This window comes from Lynx rufus, unplaced genomic scaffold (assembly GCF_022079265.1).
Source record: "Lynx rufus isolate CCGP_SWC_20201006 ecotype Redwood Valley unplaced genomic scaffold, mLynRuf1.p SCAF_6, whole genome shotgun sequence".
NCBI lineage: Eukaryota > Metazoa > Chordata > Mammalia > Carnivora > Felidae > Lynx > Lynx rufus.
Window position 1 is genome coordinate 135,545,682 of NW_025814878.1, and position 24,355 is coordinate 135,570,036.

The following is a 24,355-nucleotide window of genomic DNA, read 5'->3' on the forward strand; positions in this document are numbered from 1 at the left end:
AGGTGAGGAGGGTTTCCTGTATGGCTGAGACCAAGAGAGGACTAGGGGGTTGCTTGATGGCAGTATTGGCGGGGCTGGGATAGGAAGAGTACCATAGGGAGGAGACGCAGCCATGTATGAAGGCACAGAGCCAAGAAAGTGGGGCATACTGAGGCACTGAACTGACAGAAAGCCCTGGAAAGTACTGTGGGAGGCATGGGGTGCTTGGGCATGAGGTTGGAGAGGCGAGCAGAGACTGGATGGGGAGGGTCTTGTATACCTTGTTACAGAGCATTATGGAGCCACAAAAGGCTTTGTCTGGGAGTGGGGTAGGGAAGCTGGCTCTGGAACAGAGTGGATAATGGTCTGAGAGGGAGCAAACGGGTAGGGTGAAGGAAAAAGGCTGGTGAGAGCTCAGAGAACACCCCCCTCATCCACACATGCTGCGTTGACTATGGTAGACTGCCGTTTTGAGGTCTGGAGTATGAAAGTTATTTTCGTGTCCCAGTTTCTCCTTCCTATGCATTTGGATACTAATGTCAGATTTCTTAAAATGTTGCTGTCAAAATGCCACTCCTGTTATTCCTTCATGTGCTCCTGTTTGAATCATCTTCCTCGGGGCTGTCACAAGTTCTGTCGCACAACATCCATTCAGACCACCTTCTGCTGTGCCTCTCACATGAGGTATTGCATACCTTCATGTCTTTTCTTTCCAGAATCTTCGTCCCTTCTTCCTTTAATTCCTAATGCAGTCTCGTTGCCTGGTCAGGGCAGTTACAAGTCAACAAACACTTATTATGACAAGAGAATACTAGATTGGGGGCATTTATTGGTGAAAAACTCAAACATGCTTCTTACCCGGGTGGCATTGGCTACCCTAGTGTAAAACGAGCATCTCTTTCCTGAGGGCATTCAGTATTAAAATCGAATTGAATAGATTTCATACAAATCTCCGCATTGCCTTACTTTCCAGCCATCTGACCGAGATCCATTTTATCCCTCCATCCAGATTCAAAGTCCACTGAGGACAGAAGCCCAAGAAGAAAGGCATCACCAATGATCAGTGTTGTCATAGTAAAGTAGCATGCACTCACCCACCTTATCTTTTCAAAGAAAAATTTTTTTCATGTTCATTTTTTGAGAAGAGAGACAGAGTATGAGTGGGGGAGGGGAAGAGAGAGAGGAAGACACAGAATCTGAAGCAGGATCCAGGCTCCGAGCTGTCAGCCTAGAGCCCGACGCGGGGCACGAACTCAAAAATGCGAGATCACGACCTGAGCGGAAGTCAGACGCTCAACCGACTGAGCCACCCAGGTTCCCCTTACCCACCTCATTCAGTGCGAGGCATTTCATCCATAAAATGATGACCCAAATCAGTCATTAAAAAATATCCCTACTTTAAAGATCATGAAGTAGATATACAGTAATCCCTTGTTTACTAGTGTAACAAATTTTGGGGTTTGTGCGTTCACATTTTGAAGTCGACTCAACCCTCCCTCCCAAGCAAATCATTTACCCGATTGCCAAGTCCCTAAAGTACTCAGGGCAGGGACATTGACCTTGCCGGAAACAGAGAGCTACTCTGGTTAATGTGACGACTTCTGCAAAGTTTGCAGTAATTTCAGGGTGGGATGTATAGGGTTTTAGTTCCTCTGTTTGTGTCTTTGTAGAAATAGGAAGTCAACAGGCAAATGAAGGCCCCAAGGGACAAGTCAGAAGGAGAGGGCACATGGCTGATTTCTCACTACTCTTCTGTCCATCCAGAAGGGCTTTTGGTCCCAGACTTTGACTTCAACTTAAACGCAAAGGTTTTGGTGACCAATCCCTTGTACGCTGATGGGGTAGAGAATGTAACTAGAAATATGGTGAAACCTCAGTTTCTGTTTTTCTTCCTTCTCACCCCATTTTTCCATACCCTCTCTCTCTTTTTTTTTTTAAGTTTATTTATTTTAAGAGAGCGCACGCGTGTAATCAGGGGAGGGACAGAGGGGGACAGAATCCCAAGCAGGCTCTATGCTGTCAGCACAGCGCCCCACACGGGGCTGGATCTCACAGTCCATGAGATCAGGACCTGATCCAAAATCAAGAGTTGGACACTTAACCCACTGAGCCACCCAGGCGCCCCCTATTGTGGACATGCTTCTACGTAATGACATATAGACCCACCTTCATTTTTAAGTGTTATATAGTGTCCTGTGGGATGACTGTGTCAAAATTTATTTAATGAGGCCCTTCCTAATGGCCAGTGTTTGCTGTTATAAATAAAAACGTTTGTACTTGTATAAATGTCGAGCTGTACCTATTAAGGAAAAATTCCTAGGAGTGGAATTACCTAATAAAAAGGCATGTGTATTCTAAGCTAATATGTATTGCCACATTGCCTTCCCAAACTGTTGTGTCAACAGCCCCCACCAGATGGGTAGGAAAGCCCCCTTCTTTGACGCTCTGGGTATTTTCAAATTTTTTACCTTCCCTAATCTGAGACGTGCAAAGAACACATCTCACTGTTGAATCAGGGCTTCCTCTTTTAAGGAGGAAGCAAATTGTGGCAAAAGAATCCTATCTCGTGAATCCATCTTTAAAAAATACACGGTATGTCCAGTGCCAGTACAGTTTCAGCTGATTTTAAACCATGGTACTCACAGTATTGTTAGAAAAATGGGTCCTATCAAGAGGAGTATATTCTATGTCGGAGACATGAATGAATGAGAAGGCATTATGCTTATAACATTGGTCCTCAACGTTGGTGGGATGCATTATACCACAGAAGCATTTACCTGCAGTGATAAGATGTTGCCATGTAGGACAAAAGAACTTATAAAAATTTAGACAAGTTGAACCCAAAGAGGTTGTAAGCTAACTACAAAAGTTAGTTAACGTTAAACCTCCATTTTCTGGGTATTTAAGTGTATCAACAAGGATTGGTTATGCGATGTTTTTCAGATATGCCTGGCACCTCTTGGAATCAGGCTAGACCCAGTCGGTGCCTCATTTCCATGGAGATAAATGGCTCTGTGTTCGCCAAAAACCTCAATGGTTTTGAATCATTTCCCAACCCCAGTAGGGCGATCCTTTTGGTTTGACTCTTTTGGTAAGTGTTGGTGAGTTATTAGCCACTGGAATGTAGGGTTTTTATTCAGTCTCTTTGATCCTCAGTTTATTCATCTATTAAAAAAAAATCAAGGAGGGGCACTTGGGTGGGTTAGTCGGTTAAGCATCCGACTTCAGCTCAGGTCACAATCTCACGGTCTGTGGGCTTGAGCCCCTTGTCGGGCTCTGTGCTGACAGCTCAGAGCCTGGAGCCCGCTTCTAATTCCGTGTCTCCCTCTCCCTCTGCCCCTCCCCTGCTTATGCTCTCTCTCTGTCTCTCAATCTCAATAGTTGATTAATAGTAAATCAACATTAATTTAAAAAAAATCGAGGAAAGACAAGGCATTTAAGTACCTGCCATGTAATAGGTATGAGACTATTTTTTTCCCCTCATTTACTCTTACTCTCCAATTTACACATTAAGCATCACAGGATTGAGCCCCACATCAGGCCCCTCAATGACAGTGGAGCCTGCTTGGGATTCTCTCTCTCTCTCTCTCTCTCCCTCCCTCCCTCCCTCCCTCCCTCCCTCCCTCCCCCTCTCTCCCCCTCTCTCTCACTCTCTGCCCCTTTCCCCTGCTCACTGTCACACACTCTTTCTAAAATAAGTAAAATGAAGAAAAAATAAAATATATAAATCTAACCCTCTCTATTTACTAGTCATTTGTGTGAATGGGGAAATACTAGTCCCAGAGTTGCTGTGAAGAGTAAATGAGATAATTTTAAGACCCCTATCACAGCTACCACTGGAGTTTGACAGATACTGTCATCCCCATCAAATTCGTTTCTGTAGTCGTAGGCCATTGGTTCCCAAAGGGTAGTCCTCAAAGCAGCAGCTGTGAACTTGTTAGAATTGCAAATTCTTGGGGTGCCTGGGTGGCTCAGTCAAACATCTGACTTCGGCTCGGGTCATGATCTCACAGTTCTTGAGTTTGAGTCCTGCATCAGGCTCTGTGGTGATAGCTCAGAGCCTGGAGCCTGCTTTGGATTCTGTCTGTCTCTCTCTCTCTCTCTCTCTCTCTCTCTCTCTCTCTCTCTCTCTGTAGCTGACCCCCATCCTCAGCCTACTAAAACAGAAACTCTGGGGGTGGAGCCCAGTGGTCTGTGTTTCTGTCCATCCTCTAGGGGTTCTGATGCCCTGGCCTGGGGGTCTGTGCAGAGCTCTCTTATGGTGAAGCACAAATGAATTGCTCACCATCATGTACTTTCAAATACATTTGCTCTCTCTGTCTCATTTGTGACCACTGACACATTTCTGAAACAACTGGTCATATGGCTTTGACTTACGATGTTTGCCTAATCTTCTAATTTGCTAGAATATGGTGCTAACTCAGGATATTTGGAAAGTGGCTGTTGAAGGATCGTAACTGGGTTAGATTTTTAACAAGACAGTCAAGGGCAGTCTTGGCTGTGCAAGCCTGTGGATTTACTAAGTGAAAGAAAAGGAAGACTGGTTCCAATTACGGCAATTAATGTGAAGAAAAGTAAGCACCACGTACAAAATCCCCAGATTTCTAGAGACTTGCTTTTCAGGAATGTCGAAAACATTCACGTTTTTGCAGAATAAAGTCTTGGGGAAAAATTATGAGATGAGGAAATGGTTGCAACCTGGTACCACTTCAGTTATAAGTAGAAAGATATTCTGATTATGTGATGCAGTGGTTGAATTACATCATCTGAATTAATTTTGAATATTACAAGATTGCTCATATTCAACCTAGTCACCGTTAATCCAAGCTTTTCTACTTGTTCAGAGTTCACTTTTTTTATTTTATTTTAGAGAAGGGCGGCAGCGGGGAGAGGGAGAGAGAGAGAGAGAGAGAATGAATGAACGAATGAATATATCTTCAGAATCCATGCTCAGCACGGAGCCCGATGTGGGGCTCGATCCCACAATCTTGGGATCATGACCTGAGCTGAAATCAAGAGTCGTACATTCAACCGACTGAGCTACCCAGGCACCCCTGGAGTTCACATTTCTTAAATCTAATAAATTCTCTTTTGTAAATGTAGCCAAGGAAGTTGGCTTAAGGTTTATGTCTCTTCTAAACTGATAGTACATTGTTTCTCACTAGTACTCTATGCAGAGAAACGATATCCTCTTAAAAAAAACTAAGCATCACTGTTATCAAACCTCTGGTCATTGATGTGAACTCTTTTGCATGCTGGCTTTGTAGGTTATACCCTGTAGAAAAAAAAATGTAGCTCATAATGAGTTAGCTTCCTTATCTCATTTATACAAATGTAAATATTTTTGAAAACTTTCAAAAATTTAGATAATATTTCTGCCATTGATTTTAATTAAGATTGCATTTCATTCTAATTTATTCAAACTCTGGTTTAAATAGTAATACAGATACTGGGGTTTTATATAAACTGTAACACAGATGATTCTAACTTTAAGGAACATTAAAATATGTTCACCAAAATTAAAATTTGGTGAACGGTGTAATTTGTTTTCTTTTTAACGTAAAAATTTGTACAACAGGGGCGCCTGGGTAGTTAAGCCAGTTGGTTAAGTGTCCGACTCCTGATTTTGGCAAGGTCACGATCTCACAGTTCATGAGATTGAGCCCCTTGTTGGACTCTGTGCTGACATTGGGGAACCTGCTTGGGATTCTCTGTCTCCCTCTCTGTCTGCTCCTTTGTCCTCTCTCTCTCAAGAATAAATAAACTTAAAAAAATTGGTACAACAGTTTGTTATGGAACTTTTCAAGCGTACAACAAAGGTGTACAGAATTTTAACAATAAATATCCATATTCCCACCATATCTTAGATTCTAACATTAAATTTTTACTCTACTTGCTTTATCCTTCATCTATCCACCCACCCATCGTATGGATAAATGGATACGGATGCTTGTTGTTAATTCTCTAGTAAAATGTGAGGACCACATTCTTTACTAGGCTTACTTGGATTGGTTGAATATTTTATGCAGATAACTTGCATAGCCCTATATCATGGGTCAAGGTTTTTTTGACCCTTTATTAATTTGGTGTTTGCTTCTTTCTGTATTGCTAAAGGCCTTATGTGTGTTCTGGGAGAGTCAGAAAGGCTGCCTGAGAGTTCAAGTAGGGACTCTTTAGGTACACAGGAGGAGGGGAGGAAGACAGCGATAAATGAGTTCAGTGGAATCTCCCGATGTTTCATCCGGGCTGTGTTTATTCTCACTGCCTGTCTTAGGCCTGTTGGCTGGGACCTCGGGGCCAGCTGAGGGCTGGCAGTTCTGAGGGCTAATGTTTCTTTGGAGGAAATGGAAGGATGTAAACTTGGCCAGGCTTCTTGTTTTCTTTCTCCTGGAACCATTGGTTGCTTTGCTGGGTATACGGGTATAAGGTGTGAGAGCACCTGGCACAGACGGATTTCTTTGGAACTAGTATGAAAACTGGGGCTCCCTCCGTTAAAGGTAACCCTGGGCGGAGAGAAGGGAAAGCCTCTGAGAGGTCAGTCGGAGAGTTATTGGATTACTTGTGCTGAAAACAGATCTTTACGAGGCTAATGGCTGCTCCCTGCTATGATCAAAAGGTGCTTACAGTCTAGCAGTTTGCATTCACTTCATTGTGCAGCCTGGATCGGTCTGCAGCATTTCCAGTGCATTTCTCTTCAGGGCTGTTTCCATCACTGAGTTTCTTAATTTAGGTGTTTCATGGTCACCTGATGTAAAGATAGAAGTGTTTGATCACTCTTGCTTGGTGGGAACTGGAGGTACTTTTTACTGGGGGCCAGACTTAATCTCCCATATTGAATGACTGTTCTCAAACTTACAAGGTGGATCTCAGTACCCTTTTCCCAAAACAGGAACAGCACTATTTTGGGTTTAGTATTTAAAGGATCTCAATTAGAGCTTTAACTTTTGCACATGTAACTTCCTTCTTAGGCTTCCTTTACTGTTTCTTCTGGAACTAGCTGAATGCAGGTATTCCCTATGGACATGTTGGTTAGAAAGGATTCTTTCAGTGGGTGATGGGTATTGAGGAGGGCACCTGTTGGGATGAGCACTGGGTGTTGTATGGAAACCAATTTGACAATAAATTAAATATTTAAAAAATAAAAAGCAAAAAAAAAAAGGATTCTTTCCTTCCTGTGGAGCTCATACTTCTGAATATTACAAAATAACTTAAAGGCAGTGATAATGGACATCTCTTCCTTGATTAGACTTGAGAGCATGGGTTGAATTGAACTAGAGGTTTTCAGACTTGGTTGCATTTTGGAATCACTGAGAGTTTGAAAACACTGATGCCAGTTTAGCAAGACTGCAAGATCAGTACACAAAAATTGGTTGTCTTTTTGTACACTAGCAAAGGATAATGTAATGGCACATTAAGACAATTATTGGCAATAAGTTCAAAAGGAATAAAATACCTAGGAATAAACTTAACGAAGTACAGAATTCATACTCCGAAGACTACAAAACATCACTGAAAGAAATTCAAGAAGACTAAACAGACACTCAATATTCATGATTAAGAGACTTATTAATACAGGCATACTTGGGAGATATTGCACATTTGGTTCCAGACCACCACAACACACAAATATTGCAATAAAGCAAGTCAAACAAATTCTTTCATTTCTCAGAGCATATAGAAGTTATGTTTACACTATACTGTAGTCTTTTAAGTGAATAGTAGCATTGTATCTAAAAAAAAAAGCTATGCACATTGCTTAATTTAAAAATACTTTATTGCTGGAGCATCTGATTCTGGATTTCAGCTCAGGTCATGATACCAGGTTCGTGGGATTGAGCCCTGTGGTCGGGCTCCACCCTGAAAGTGTGGAACCTGCTCAAGATTCTCATTCTCTCTCTGTCTCTCCCTCCCTCTCCCTCTCCCTCTCCCTCTCCCTCTCCCTCTCCCTCTCCCTCTCCCTCTCCCTCTCCCTCTCCCTCTCCCTCTCCCTCTCCCTCTCCCTCTCCCTCTCCCTCTCCCTCTCCCTCTCCCTCTCCCTCTCCCTCTCCCTCTCCCTCTCCCTCTCCCTACCCCTCCTCTCCCCTCCCCCCCCTCCACTTTTCCCCTGCTTGCACTCACACACTTTCTGTCTCATAACAAAACAAGCAAAACAGCAACAAAAATACTTTATGGAAAAAAATGCTAACCATCCTCTGAACTTTCAGCAAGTCATAATCACCGATCACAGATCCCCATAACAAATATAATACTAATGACAAGGTTTGAAATAGGGCAAGAATTACCCAAATGTGACATAGAGACATCAGGTGGGCAAATGGTGTTGGAAAAATGGCACTGATTGGCTTGCTCGGTACAGGGTTGCCATGAGCCTTCAGTTTGTAAAAAATGTAGTATCTATGAAGCACAATACGCGAGGTATGCCTGTATTGTTAAAATGGCAGCAGAATGGATCTGCAGGTAGGATTCCTATCAAAATCCCAAAGATCTTCTTTGTGGAAACTGATAAGCTTATCCTAAATTTCACATGGGAAATTAAGAGTCCTAGAATAGCCAAAACAATCTTGTAAAAGAATAAAGTTGGAGAACCCTCTTCCCAGATGTCACACTTAACTGTAGCACTATGATAATCACAACTATGTAACACTGCCTTAAGGATAGACAGGTCGATCCATGGAATAGAATTGACAGTTCCAGAAATAAATTCTCATGTTCATTGTCAATTGAGTTCCATCGAAGGTGCCAAGGCAATTCAAAGCAGGAAAGAATAGTTTTTCAATAAATGGTGCTGGGATAACTGGATGTCCATTGGCGAAAGAATCAAGTTGGACTGTTTCTTCACACCCTGGACAAACATTAACTCAGATAGATATGAACAAAAGAAAAAAATTGGACTTCATCAAAGTTAAAAACCTTTATGATGGACATCCTCAAGAACATGAAAAGATAAGCCACAACTTGGGAGAAAATATTTGCAAACCATATCTGATACGGGACACCTGCAGAGTATACAAAGAATTCTTATAGCTCAATAATAAAAACTCAAATCACCCAATTAAAAAAGGACAAAGGATCTGAATAGACATGTATCCAAACAAGTCTGGATCAAAGAAGTCTCCCAACTTTGGGTGCCAGTCACAAGCCCTGGTTGTTAACTGCACTTTTGATTGGACATGAATCAGAGGTTCCCATGACGACCTCCTTGGCTTCAGTGGATTTGCCAGAGGAACTCGGAGAAGCATTTTACTTACTAGATTACTGGCTTATGATAAAAGGCAGAACTCAGGGACACCCAGAAGGAAGACACGCACAGGGCAAGGTGTGGGGGAAGAGCATGAAACTTCCATGGCCCCCGAAGTGCATCACTCTTACCAAATCTCTGTGTGTTCACCAACCAGTAAGCTCTCTGAAACCAGCCTTTTGGGTTTTCATGGAGGCTTAATTACATAGGTGTGACTGATTGAATCAATCAATCACCAATGGCCAATGATGTAACCTCCAATCTCTCTCCCCTTCCTGGAGCTCGATGGGTAGGACTAAAAGCTCCGGCCCTCTACTCATGGGGTTGGTGCCATTAGCAACCAGCCCGCAGGTGACCCAGGGGCATCCCCGAGTCACCTCATTAACAAAAAGACACTTTTATCTCTCTTGCTACTCTGGAGATTCCAAGGGTTTTAGCAGCTCTGTGCTGGAAATGGGAAGAATGTATTTGTGTTTCTTATTATAAATCACAGTATCACAGCAGCCCTTCCCATCAGTGTCCACTAGTTTCCAGTGTTTCTTATCCACCAAAACATACCTGTCTTTTATCCTTTCAAAGCTTTGCCCTCTGCTAAGAAACTACTGCCTTATCTGACTAGCCTGTGTTAAAATCCTCCTGCCCTAATTATTTGTGAATGGTGACCGGATCATTCTAGAGACAAGGTTTTCATGAAAGAAATGTAAAGGTTGAAATTTCTTGTAACGTTGACAAAGTGAACTGTCAATTCTGAGTGGAGAGAGTGAGATTTTCGTAGGTATGCAATTATATACACCTAATTTTTAAGTCCTAATTGTAATGAGTGCTACAAAGGAGACCTAAAGAGTGTCTTCAGTCTTAGAAGGTTTTAGACAGGTGACAGAACGGATCAGATTTAGATTTTTTTTTTAAGTTTGTTTGAGAGAGAGAGAGAATCTGAAGCAGGCTCCACACCAGCTGGAGCCCCGACTCGGGACTCGATCTCATGAACTGTGAGATCGTGACCTGAGCCGAAATCAAGAGTCGGACGCTTAACTGACTGAGCCACCAGAGCACCCCTCAGATTTAGATTTTATAAAAGTTCCTTTTGATGTCAGTGTGGAGAATTAACGAGAGGCAAAAACAGATATGTGAAAACTAATAGACGAACTAAGGCCGAAGCCCAGGTAAGGGGTAATGGAAAGTGGCCTAGGGGCGGGGCAGAAGAGCTTGAGAGATTTGAACAGTCCTAATCAGTACTTGAGAAGAGGGATGGGTAGGACTTCGAAGTGTGTTTAGTCATGCAATCATGTGTTCTGTAAGTACCTTCTACGTGTGTTTTCTTTTTGGATCCATCAGAGAATAAGACAGTGTCCCTGTACTTGGAGCTGAATTTCTAGGGAGCCAACAAGATGATACACAAGTAATATTAAGTGCTGTGAAGAAAAACCAAGCAGGGTGAGAAGGCCTGATGGGAAGGAAAGGTGGGCCTTTTTAGCCAGTGAGGCCTATCTGAGGAGGCACCACTGAGCAGAGTCCTGAAGGACGTGAGACCGAGCTGTCTGAGGGGAAGGGCATCCCAGGGAGAAGACATCAAGAGCAGGTCGGACATGTAGTGAGCAGATTCCTATTCCCAGAGTAAAGGAATGTGATAGAAATGAGCTCAGAGCAGTAGCTGGGAGTTAGAACAGGTAGGACCTTGTGAACCGTGGTAAGGAGTTGGAGAGGCCATCTACATGAGATGCACACTCATTGGAGGGTTTGGGGCAGGAGAATAAAACATGATTTATATTTTAGAAAGGCATGGAAAGAGCACCTTGGCTTCTGTGTGGAGCAGAGGCCAGCAGGAAAGCTATCGCAGAGGTCTTGGAAAGGGGTGACTGTGCCTTGGGAGTGGTGAGAGATGTTTAGATGTAGGACACGTTTTGGTTGTAGCATTTGAGAAAGAGAGGAATCCGGACGTCTTCGTTTTTGTTCTGGCTGAGTAACTGGGTACTTGGTTCCATTTACTGAGATGGGGAAGACCGGGGATGTGGGGCAGCAGGTCAGGTGGGGAAGGGGGATTCGGAAGCTCTGGTAGCTGTGAGGGCGTGGTTAGACAGCCTGATGAGGACATCTCCTGGGCATTTACCGGATGCAGGGGGTGAGAGAAAGAGGTGCCATAGAGGATCCGTACGTTGCTGGGGTGCGGCTGGGTGGAATCACGTGCCATTCACAGAGCGAGAGAATGCAGGGCAAGGACAGGATTTGGGGGAGAGAACAATCCTTATTATTACACATGACGCTTCAGGGCCTGAGAACGTTTCTGTGTTCTACCACATTAAGTGGAATGTCGACTATTTCAAAGAAAAAACCGTTTCCTTTTTTGGGTCATCAGTATTTTCAAAAAGTACTGTTTAAAACATTTCCCTTAGAATTTATTAGCTGTTAGGAATATTGCATATTTAGGCATCTGTTTAATGTTATTACTTAATGGAATGTAATTAAAAAAAAAAGTAAATGAGAGTTGATTGCATACACTGCAAAGGAGCAGTGGGCAGGACAGCAAAGGAGAGATGGTCTTCCAGGAGGCAGAGGTGGTGGGGCTGTGCTTAAGGGGAGAGGTGGGGGGTATGGGAACATCTGGAATTTTCCTTTTTTGGTACCAGTACCCGGTTGCAAGTAGCCCATTGGTCAGCTAGGGCCTCTGGCTGTTTTGAGGGGGTCACTTAAGGAGCCTGTTTGCGTTCAGCTCAGTGGTCACCGTGGGCACTTTTCTCTTACCCAGGTTTCCACTGCTCAAGCCTGTTGCCTAAGGCAGTCTCCGCGTTCCCCCCAGACAGATGGACAATGACAGATCTTTGGCATTTGGGTGGAGGTCTCCTCTTCATAGCTGCTTCATTCGGGAAGGGGGCGGGGATGTACACACTATCCCTCCCTAAATGTGTCCATCCACCAAGGGTTCTGTGCAGTTAGAGACCAGAGCATGGTAGGTATTAGATTAACGTGCTGATAGGCGAGCTAGGTGAAACTTTGTGGTGCCCGGGTCCGTGGGATACAGCGGGAGGGGACCCTCATGGTGTGGGCTGGTATCTTTGGTGAATCTTCACTTGTCTGTGGAACTGTGGGATTCACTCAGATGTGTAGGGATGATCTTGCCCGTAGATTAAGATGGTGGCCAGATCCGTGGGGGGTAAAGGGAACCTTGGGGGCCCAAGTCAGCCATGAGACCACAGCGTGTGTGGATTCGCCCTGGCTGAGCTGCTCTTGCCAGCTGGGAATGGAGCCCTTGCGGGTGGGGGTAGGGGGAGAAAAGGGGTCTTTGACCCTCACAGGCGGGGACAGGCTGACCTGTTTGCTCTCAGACCTTCAGGCCACACCAGGGAGCTGCCCTGGCCAGAGACCTTCAGTTGTCTGAGGAGGACTAGGGGGAGGCCTAGGAAGGGCTGCAGAGAGAGAAAGGAGAGGGAGGGAAGGATCCCTCTGAAGGGGAAAAGGACCAAACCCTCACCCTTTTGGGCCTGGGCATCAGGGTGGTTCCCCCTGGGGCTTCAGATCCTCACCCAGGAGTAACCGTGGTGGGAGGTGGTCAGTTCTGCAAGGAGTGCTACAGTCCGGCCACCAGAGAAAGTCCCCAGAACCGGGGGAGAGCCCTGACCCCGTCCTGGCAGAGGTTCCCCGGGAGGACCCCCAGATGTGAGGTGACCATCCAATGGAGGCCCGAGTCGTGGGTGGTGAAAGAATTCACCTGAGGCAGGACTAGGAGATAGAAGTTTGTAGAATACACCGTGAGGGAGCGGCAGGCAGGATAGCGGAGGAGGGGCTGTCTGCCTAGAAATGTCGTTTTTGTTTTTTAATGTGACTCCATGGTGGTAGTTTTCTTTTTTCTCTTTCTTTCTGCCTTCATTTACAGTCTAGATGCTTCAGCCAGAGGTCTTGAGGAAGAGAGGGAGGGTTTGAGGTTCAATTTTTAGTGAAAGGTAACGAAAGACATCTAACGAACTGAAGGCACTTGAAAATTCAATAAGAAACAACCACCGGGTCTTGTCCCTCTTTGCCTTTGACTAGAAATGCAGGCTCACAGTGATGGGGAGTCAGGTTCTGTCATCGCAACACTTGGCAGCTTATGGTACTTACCTCCGTCTCAGACCAGTGTTTCTCAGAATTAAAAAAAAGGGCGTGTAGGGTATATACGTATATATTATACCCTACAGTCAGTGTATACAGCTGTAACTTCTCTCCTAAAATCATGGTTCACGTAGTGTTGTGGCCACAAGAGTTCTTGATGGCAGCTTGAGAAGTCACTGGGTTTACATGTCGTGGCTGCCGTACCTAAGAACATGACATTAACAAATAGAATATCTGTTGCAGGGGCGCCTGGGTGCCTCAGTTAAGCGTCTGACTCTTGATCTTGCCTCAGGTCATGTTCTCACAGTTCGTGGGTTCAAGCCCCGCATTAGACTGTGTGCCGACAGTGGGGAGCCTGCTTGGGATTCTCTCCCTCCCTCTCTCTGCCCCGCCCCTGCTTACTTGCTCTCTCTCTCAAAATAAATAAACTTAGAAAATTAAAAAAAAAAATCTGTTGTAAACTCTTGGGAAAGCTTATAGTTCAATTTTACAAGTTTGCAATATACATTGAAATGATTTTTTTTTTTTTTTTTTGCCTGTACAGGCTCACATAGTCTATCTATAGTTTGTATTTAACTCTAAGCTTTTTCAGTAGATGCAAATAGTTCTTTTTTTAATTTTTTTTAATGTTTAGTTTTGAGAAAGAGCATGAATGGAGGAGGGGCAGAGGGAGGGGGGATACAAAATCCGAAGCAGGCTCCAGGCTCTGAGCTGTCAGCACAGAGCCCAAAACAGGGCTCGAACCCACGAACTGGGAGATCATGACCTGAGCTAAGGTCGGACGCTTAACCAACTGAGCCACCCGGGTGCCCCTGGATGCAAATAGTTCTGAGGAGAGGCTTGAATAGAGGTATGTATGATGTTCTGTTACAAATAGCTATTCTGTTTACGGAGCTTCTGTACCACAGTGACTTAACTGGTTTTCTGAAGGGAGTGGAGAAAGGGTAATGTCAGAAGGTCAAAGGATTAACATTTCCCCAGAAAGCTTCCACTAGAAAGTCTAAGATCATGTGGAGGTAGAAATAAAACCAAATACCCTGCAATTTAAGAATTTTCAAAGGGTTCCCGTATACAGTATTCCAGGTTTGTGTTTGTGTGTATGAGGGTTTTTTTTTTTTTTTTTTTTTTTTTTTTTGTGTATGAGGGTTTTAAGCCCTGTGAGGTAACCATAACAGGTATTGTTGTTGCTTGTTTTTTCAATTAAGAGAAGCGAGTCTGGGGAGCAGTTTAAGTAACTTTCCTCTTGTCACCTGATGGAGTGGAACCATGGTTAGGGCCCAGATATTCTGATAGGTGTTCACGGCACAGTTCACTCTGTTTTCTCAGATACCTCCCCCCTGAGCCTAGAGACCGTACATTTTCAGAGTCTCTCTGCTCAAATGTCAAGGGGCAGCTGTGGGTATCAAGGTGGTCACACTGGAGTCTGTGTGGCACAGGGATGGCAGACAGGTCCTTAGGAGCAGAGCCGGTGGACAGGCCTTCGCATCGTTGATTCACTCGTCCCTTGGTGTGGCCCTCCTTTCTGTGAGCCAGCTTTGCTGCTCCTCTCGAGTTTGGCCTGTGCACTGAAATTCTTCCCCACATTTCCTTGCTCTGGCTCTCCTGTGTTTCCCTTTCTTCTTGTTACAAGAGACCATGTTAGCACAGTAACTCCTAGAGCAAATGATCGTTCACCGTTGTCTCCAACAAGAAAGTAAGAGCTAAAATACAGTACCTATATGCAGTCCACTGCCGGAGGAACTCCTTAGAAGGACCCCTGTTCCCAGATGTCTTTATTCTCCAGTTCATACCAAATCATCTTTTCTTTTCCAATTCATACTGAGCATCTCTCCATGTCTTTAAACACCATTTGAAAACATTTTTCATGATTCCTCAGTATTCCATTGTATGAATTTAGCATAGTTTAAAGTGGTGATCATTTATAATTGGGTTCAGAATGGGTTCAGTATTACAGCATCAGTATTCTGACCATAGAATTTATTTAATATTAAGCTTTTTAAAATTTTTTTACTTTGTTTTTTTTTTTTAATGTTTATTTTTGAGAGAGACAGAGCACGAGTAGGGGAGGGGCAGAGAGAGAGGGAGACACAGAATTTGAAGCAGGCTCCAGGCTCTGAGCTGTCAGCACAGAGCCCAACGCGGGGCTTGAACTCATGAACCATGAGATCATGACCTGAGCCAAAATCAGACGCTTAACTGACTGAGCTACCTAGGTGCCCCTATTAAGCTTTTTTTTTTTTTTTTTTAATGTTTACTTGTTTTGAGAGAGAGAGAGAGAGAGCGCACCTGTGAGTGGGGGAAGGGAAGACAGAGGCCCTGGGGCGGTGCGTGGAGAGAGAGAATCCCAAGCAGGCTTCGCACTGTCAGCACGGAGCCCAACATGGGGCTCAAACTCACGAACCCTGAGATCATGACCTGAGCTGAAATCAAGAGTCGGATGCCTAGAAGACTGAGCCACCCAGGTGCCCTAGTAGTTAAGCTTTAATAAAAGGTTGGTACAATAGCAATATTTGTAATGAGACAGGTTGATACATAAGTGTATAAATTTGAAAAATCTGAACTCAGTTTTAAATGATCACCACTTTATAAGAATCATTAATTCATCGACTGGCTTATGTATTTTTTCGGTGTTGTCCTCCAGCATGTGTGCTTGACCTTTTGTCATGCACACACAGCTCACCAATTATGAGCAAATTAGTAGAAATTGAGGAGTCAACTTCTGGATTTCCTAAGAGTTCTGTCTTCTGGAACGGTGGCCCTCAATCTCCTGTGGGTGTGTTGGGCTGGGTTGGGAGGGAGAAGGGGGGAGTTGGAGTTTTCCCTTAATGCTGCCAGCCCCTCTCCTGCCTTCTCAGTCTGACCCCGTCTTCATCCACTAGCCACGATCCAGGTACAATAGGCAGTGAGAAGACTAAGTTTGTTCTTGGTATTATCCCTCTTCTTTCTGGGTTTCTTTTTTCAATCCAATTTCTTCTTTCCCCAGGTTCTACTCAAACCTCCTCACCAAAGCATCCACCAAAGCCCATAGTTTTGGGAATGTCTCATTCTCCCAAATTGTCTTTGACATTATATTTCCCAGGTGTATTTACTATTATGAGTGTTCCTACATAAGTCAGTGCCTTAATCTTACAATTGACCCTTGAACCACACAAGGGTTAGGGGCCCCGACACCCCTCCCATGAAGTTGAAGATCTACATATAACTTTTGACTCCCCCAAAACTTGCCTACTGTTGACTAGAAGCCTTCCTGATAAACAGTTGATTAGCACGTTTTGTATATGTATTATATACTGTATTCTTGCAATAAAGTAGGCTACAGAAAATATTAAGAAAATCATAAGAGAAAATACATTTGCTGTACTATACCGTATTTATTTAAAAAAACCTACATATCAGTGGGCCCATGCAGTTCAAACCTGTGTTGTTCAAGGATCAGCTGTATTTTGATTCTGTCTGGCTCTCTCTGCATGAGAGTCACAGGGTTCTACTTTAGGGCAAAGGACTACTAGGTAAGAACGGAATTAGGAAGTCATAGAAGTTAAAAAAGAGAAAAAGTAAAGAGAAGGCATTTGCCATTAGTGCAAAAGAGTGGTTCTTCTTTGCCAAACCTGTGGGGGATGAAATGTGTGAGCTTACGGGAGTTTGACTTGTGGCCTTGAATAAACTCGATATTGAGGTCATACATAATTAATCGCCTGTCTTGCCTTCTTTCCAAAGTGATGGCTCTTACTGTTCACACTTGGGATAACTGATGTTTCCTGAGTCCAAGAGCCCCAGGACTGCCAAGGAAGGAAGGAAGAGGCAGCAGCAGTTACATAACCTTGGTGCTACTGTAACGCGATGGGTAATTGTCTTTTTTCTTCTTCTAGTGCTTGAAGCAGTACCTGCAGCTGGCAATCCGAGAGGGATGCGGGTCTCCCATCTCTTGCCCCGACACGGTGTGCCTCGGCCGCGGGATCCTGCAGGAAGCGGAGGTACGGATGAGTGCCGTGACCTTCCCCCTTTCCTGTTGACATTATTCTGTAGGATCTTGACTCTTTATGTACTTCCCCACCAGGGAGTCTAGACACAAAATACAGAGGCTAACTTTTTAAAGGAGTACTTGATTTCTGCATACCTATGGATCCTTCATATAAGGTGTTAAAGCTGTATCTCAGATCTGTTTATAAATGCCGTCTGAGTGTTGGAGAAGCTCTAGAATGGGCGAAGGTGCTAGAAACCACATTTACCAAATGTGTGCTATGGAGGCTGAGTAACGAGGAGTCTTGTGATCTTTAATACTTTAAAGATAAACAGATGACAGATTTCAACCAGTTATAGACATTAGAAATGGTGCCATCCTACAAAGGTAGACTGAGTCGGACGATTTCCACAGGAGTTTTGTTTGATCTTTGTCGGGCATCAGAAATGTCTTTTTTGAGTGAGTTCTTCCCCCATTTTCTTAAGACTGTGATCTATCTCTTTGCTTCGTTTCTTCAATCCCTGATCATTAGCTTGCCCTTGAATCTGCTTTTAATCTTCAAGTCCTGCTCACTTTAAATCAGAGGATAACCAGCTCTTGCCCATTTTGGGGAAGTTTGTAAGCCTGGGAAAGAGGGCCCAAGAAACAGAGGAAATCAGTTATTCGTTCGGCAAATACAGTATGCCTGCTGTGCATCAGGTGCTCTTCTGGAATCATTCGTAGCTGGTATACCATCCAATCCCTTCACCAAACTTAGGAAATGGGAGCCCAGAGGGTTTAAGTAATTTTCCCAAGAGTGCATATCTAAAAAGTAGAAGAGCTAGAATTCTAATCCAGTTCTTTCTGGCCACCATAACTATTTGGCTTTAAGAGTGGAATGAAGTAGGGGCGCCTGGGTGGCTCAGTCGGTTAAGCATCCAACTTTGGCTCAGGTCATGATCTCATGGTTCACAGGTTCGAGCCCCACGTCGGGCTCTGTGCTGACAGCTCAGAGCCTGGAGCCTGCTTCGGATTCTGTGTGTGTGTGTGTCTCTCTCTACCTGCTCCTCCCATGCTCATGCTCTGTCTCTCCCTGTGTCTTGAAAATAAATAAACATTGAAAAAAAAAAGTGGAATGAGGTAAGTAGATGATATGATAAAGGACTTGGAGACTCAGTGGTATGTATATGTGTATGTGGAAATATATACATATATATGTGTGGATATGTATGCATGTGTGGATATGCTTTGTTTACAAATACATATTCTTTTACATATATATCCTTTGATCTGTAAGCTAAACAGTCCAAAAGATGTTAATAGACCCTTTGTAACCATTCTGCATCTGGGTCTCCCATGTTCGGCTTATAGACTATCACTGAGGTGGTGCAAGTAAGCTTGACGTGGTTTTTAGGGAAAAATGAAAAGAACACATAATGGTTTAGAAGTGATTCGTTTTAGGAAAACCATGAAATAATTGAATTTTTTGATAAAAAAGTAATATTGAATACATAATCCTGAGGTGAGAAATCTTGGTTACTTTTGTTTGAGGAAGGGGTGGAAGGAAATTAAAGTGGAGAAAGATTGAGTTAGCTACCAAGGATACTATTGATTTGTACAACTTGGAAATGGGTTTTAAAATAAGCCTTGGGGGTTCAGGAGCATCGTTCTATGCACAGTCCTTCTAGAAAAGATGCTTCCTCTTTGATTTGCTTCTCTGATACTCTCGTCAGCGAGCAGTGTTTCCTAAGCATGCAGTGACCTGTGTCAGGCCAGGATAGAGACGCGAGTAAGCCCGGCCCAGCGTTGCCCTCCTGAAGCTTCTGATCTAGCAGAGTGGCAATTAACCTGGTGACAAGTAAGATAGTTCTAGTAAGTCAAATGCCTGACATGAAGCAGGCAGCAAGAGCTGTGTCTCATAGGAAATCCTAGTTAATTTATGTATGCAAAGTCTATTAAAAATAAGTGAAATGAATAGTTTGATAAAGTTTCAAAGGCATTTGAAATGAGCCACATTCCTGTGTTCTGGACCTTAAGCTCTCCAATCCAGTAGCTGCTAGCTCCATGTGGCTGCTTACATTAAAATTAATTAAAATTAAATAAAATTAAAAATTCATTCCTTTGGTTGCACTAGTCATGTTTCAGGTGCTCAGTAGTAACCACACGTGGCTCATGGTGGCCCAATTAGACACCACAGAATACAGCATCTCCACCATTGTGGAAAGTTCGGTGGCATGGCAGGTTCTAGACTTTTAAGTGGATGGTAACCACTAGCCACGGAATCTTGGGTTATCAAATGTTAGAGCCCATGTGTTTAGGCGAGTGAGTGAAGACGGTCCGTGGTTTGTCTTGCCGTTCTCTAGAACAGAGTTCGACTTTTCTGATTTTCTTAGTATAGAATTTTCTTTTCACACTCCCCTGCAGTTCTCACCCCTGTCTTATTTCTTACCCTTTTCCTGTTGTACATCCTCATTCACACTTCCCTGGTACTCTGTGTACCCAGTTTGACTCTCAAAACGGTTTTAACTTTTAGGCTGTACGGAAACCAAACAAACCCATAGTGTCTCTTAGAAATTACCAAAGGCTATTTGACAAAAACCAGAACAAAAACATCCTCTGAACTAAAAACTATGGTTATTTCTTCAATTCCTTAAAGTCTGTTTCCCATTAGGTGAGCAAGAAGGCACCCAAGGCATTAAAGGACCGTTTCTGTACCCACTTGCTGAAGAGCCTGACTAAAGATGGGCACGGATGTGTAGTAATCAAAGTTCCTAACCAACTGGCCACTTGTGTTTTCCCACAGAGTACAATATTGTGAGGGTAGTAGTGACAGTCTCTCCTTTTGAATTGAGACATGAATAGGGTATTATGTTAGAGATATTTGGTAGCTTTATCAGTTTATATGGGGCCACTTGTTTTTAAAAATTAATTTTTAATTCATTGATTAATTTGGAGAGTGTGAGCAGGGGAGAGAGAGAGAGAGAGAGAGAGAGAGAGAGAGAGAGAGAATATCTTAAGCAGGCTCCATGCCCGATGCAGAGCCCAACGTGGGACTCCATCTCAACTCTGGGATCATGACCTGATCCGAAATCGAGAGCTGGATGTTTAACCTACTGAGCCACCCAGGCATCCCTGGGACCACTCCTTTCAAAGCAGATACCACATACACGTGAACTTGGGCTGGACCATCTTCCTTTCTGGCTTCATTTACATCAAGCTTTCTCTTACATAGTTATTATTATAATAGATCTTAATCCAGATATGATCAAGTATATCACAATGCCGTCACCCAACTCATTGCTTGACTGGATTCTGTCTCTATAACTACTTACTCTGCCTTTAAAAAAAATGTTTAATCATACAGGTAATGCGGAGACATACTTTGCATGTTAAAAATGATAGTTAAGACTCGAGTTCCCTTGGTGCTGCTGCTGTTTATGTTTCCATGTGCGTGGTTCTTCATCATCCATTGTCTTCTAAGATGCATGGTAGCGTAACATTTCTTTACCTTCAGGGGACGCCAGCAATTTAGGCTCTTTTCTCTAAATGCTTTCCAGTGTAGATCTCACTCACATGGTTGCCTGTGCTCCTGGCGTCCGCCTCCTGTTCGCTGTGGGTCCTGCCTGCCTTCCTACCGCTTCCTATGAGCTCAGCTGTGGCTCTGCCCCTGCACTTTTGTTTATCAGGAGTAGCTTCATTAGCAAGACACTTAATGCCCCATCCAAGTACCCTTGGCTTATGGAGGAAACAGAAAAGGCATCTTTTCTTGCACGTCACGCGAGTTGGTGGGAGGCGGTGGCTACAGGTCACCCCGCTGGGGGCCCCGGAAGAGTAAAACTTGGCCTTCCTTGCACCATCAGGTACTGCCGGCCGTGGCAGGACTCTCCTCACGTGCTTGACCCAGGAATCGTGCCCAACATGGACTTACGAGAGGTGGGGCGCAGATTGTTTGCTCATAGCTCTACTTCAGGCAAGTCCTCCCCTGGGAGTTAGTAGCCCTGTTCTAACGGCGATGACTAATGGAGCCCTTCCCTCACAGTGGAAGGGAAATAGCACCCGCCACTTGCTGGGGGAGCCCGAGCCGTGTGTCTGGGGCCTGTAAACTTGGAGTGGTGAGCACATACCTACCATTACATGGCCTGAGTGATGGAGCTTCCTCTCTCTGCCAGCTGGCAGTGGAGGGCCGAGAACAGCTTCTCAACAACCAGCCCTCCCCCTAGCTCCTGGGGCATTGAAATGACCCGCCTGCATTTGGCTGCTAGAGCCCCCACATGCACCAGAGCAAGGATGCACCAAGAATGGGGGCTGCAGAATTTCTACAGGAGGGGCTTTAGGGTGAGGCACCGTGGAGGACCAGGAGAGAGGAACGGGGGGCAGTGGCGTGCTAAGGAATTTGAAGCTACGTTTGCAAAATAAATACGGTTTTTACTCCTGTTGCGTGTTTATTGGGGTGGTTTCGGTAAAGGTTGCTGGAATTAGAGCGATCCGTGTGTTCCCCACAAAGTCCCTGTCAGCACAGCCCCCACTTGCCATCTCTTCTCACACTCTTCCTTCGTATCATCAGTGTGAGGTGGGGCAGAGAGGGAGGAGGAGGACGCCCAGGCAGGCAGCCAGAGCCCTGTTGCTGCGGTTGAAAGATCTGCACGGGAAGGGACCAAAGTGTGTCTGTCATAACCTTTGGCTGCGATGCATGTTAGCCCGAGAAGAGTCGAAACGTGGGGTGGCGACAGATAAATCTGCTATGCCGGCGTTAATAGATATTCTTGAGATTCCCAGTTGAATTTTATTTCGGAATGTATTTAAGGCTCTGCTTTAAAACTGCGTATAAATGGGGGTGCCTGGGTGGCTTAGTCGGTTGAGCATCTGATTTCCGCACAGGTCGTGATCCTCGTGGTTTGTGGGTTCGAGCCCCACATCGGGCTCTGTGCTGACAGGGCAGAGCCTGCTTACGATTCTCTGTCTCCCTCCCTCTCTCTCTCTCTCTCTCTCTGCCCCTTCCCGACTTGTACTCTCTCTCTTTCTCAAAAATAAACATTAAAAAAAATTAAAAACCAATTATAAATGGAGAATAACGTTTCTGATTCTGAGCTTTTCCTTTAAAGGCGGCTATAAGAAGAATAAGCAGCAATGGGATGAATGTGCCACATGGATGTGCTCATGGGCATATCCCTTTTACCCACAGAGCAGGCGGGGGAGAGAGGCAGGGGACGGTGTGGGAAGGTGCACGGAAGCCTCTGTGGACAGGTGAATAAAGAGTAGCAAAGGCAGCCCTCTTGAGGGAATTGTGAGGATAATTCTGGCCCTGCAGTTCTAGCTTCCGCCATCTTTTCCACGTCCCCAGAGGGCCCTGCCTTCTGGTTTCTCAGACAGTTATACCCTCTTGTTTTTTCCAGCAGGTTCCGTATCTTGTATGTAGGGAAGGAGATGTGAGCTTGGTTAGTACACTCGATGGATGTGCCATTTTTCCTTTTTGGGTAGAAAGTGCGGTTCTTATTTTCTGGGTCAAGATAAGAAACATTGGTAATTTTTGTGTAAGTGTGATAAGGCACTTATCCATAAAACTGGGACTGGTTTTTTTTTTTTTTGCCAGCATTTTTGCAAGTCATAGCCCCTCAAAAATTGCCAAGGTCTTGACATGCTATAATGATCTCGTGGTCAATTCCATCTTCAAATATACTGGTCCCTTGCATTCTTTGTTGGGTCTCTTTGATTTTTTAAAGCAACTGTAGCAGAAATATGATTTGAAAGGCCAAACCCAAGTAAAGACTAGGCTTTTCTTTTTTCTTTTTCTCTTCTCACCTGGCTTTCTAGACCTTGATGAGAGGTACTTACATGAAGCCCACCCCTAGCTTCGATGTTGGAACCATTTCATTTTCCTGACTAAAAGACAATATGTATTTTAATCATATATAGTATTTTATTTGCAAGATATTCAACAATTTTCAGTATTATGGGAATACACCGCTTTCGGCATAAATGTTTCTCTGGCAAACAGGCTCCGCTCTCTGCCCCCCTTTTTCTTCTTTGGCTTTTGTAGGACTAATGTCGGTGTAGGTGGTGATGTCTGCTCAAATATTATAATCATAGTTAATATAGTAAACGAGGGGGTGCCTCACCTTTAATTTCTTCTCAGTTGTGAATGTTAGGTCTATCCAGTTAACCTTCATGTGTAACATTTCTAGCACCCCCCTGACGTGTATGTATATCCTGAGAGCCCTGGTTATGCTCGGCTACAGTTGGAGTGGAATGGAAAAGTGAAGACTTTCAGCAAAGTAGGACCTGAATCCTCTCAGGTTAATTTTTACCAGAAAAAAAAGATAGAGATTATGGGCAATTAGTAGCTTTTGTTCTTATTGTTCTGATGTTACTGCTTTTGTTCTGTTAAAATGAAACTGAACTTATTTTATCTTTGAATTAAATTTTCTTTCTTTTTGGAAAGAATTTCTAGAATGATGAGGATGAGAAAAAGTGGTTTTTCATAGGAGGAGAGAGAAGTTTTTCTTTTTTCTTGAACAGGCAGATTAATATAAATTTCAAAGGAGAAATAGCAAAAAAAAAATCACTTTAAATCAAGGTAAGAATTTTTTAGTAGTTGATCTGAGGCAATCGTCCTGTTGGTGGTTGAGAAGATACTTAGGAATGTTTGTTTCTACAGCTTGAATGTGGGTCTGGTTATTAGTGGATTAGAACCCACTGAATAAAAAAAATATCAGTAGTCCATACTGACCTGAATAAATAAATGAATAATAAATGGGAGAGAAGGGACTGATCTTTGTTTTTTTTAAAATTAATTAATTTTTAAGTTTACATCCAAGTTAGTTAGCATATAGTGCAACAATGGTTTCAGGAATAGATTCCCTAGTGCCCCTTACCCATTCAGCCCATCACCCCCGCCATAACCCCTCTAGCAACCCTCTGTTTGTTCTCTATATTTAAGAGTCTCTTATGTTTTGTCCCCCTCCCTGTTTTTACATTATTTTTCTTTCCCTTTCCTTATGTTCATCTGCTTTGTATATTAGATTCCTCATATGAGGGAAGTCATATGATATGTCTTTCTCTAATTTCGCTCAGCATAATACCCTCCTGTTCCAACCACGTAGTTGCAGATGGCAAGA

General features: G+C 43.8%; 1 protein-coding gene across 1 annotated transcript in view; it reads left to right on the top strand.

The window, feature by feature from the left end:
• Nucleotides 1–24,355, top strand: part of RNF144B (ring finger protein 144B) — an 80,387-nt gene that overhangs the window by 22,097 nt on the left and 33,935 nt on the right. The window contains exon 3 of the mRNA XM_047102700.1: nucleotides 17,170–17,274. Within this exon, the coding sequence (XP_046958656.1) occupies nucleotides 17,170–17,274 (105 nt within the window). The remainder of the gene's footprint in view (nucleotides 1–17,169; nucleotides 17,275–24,355) is intronic.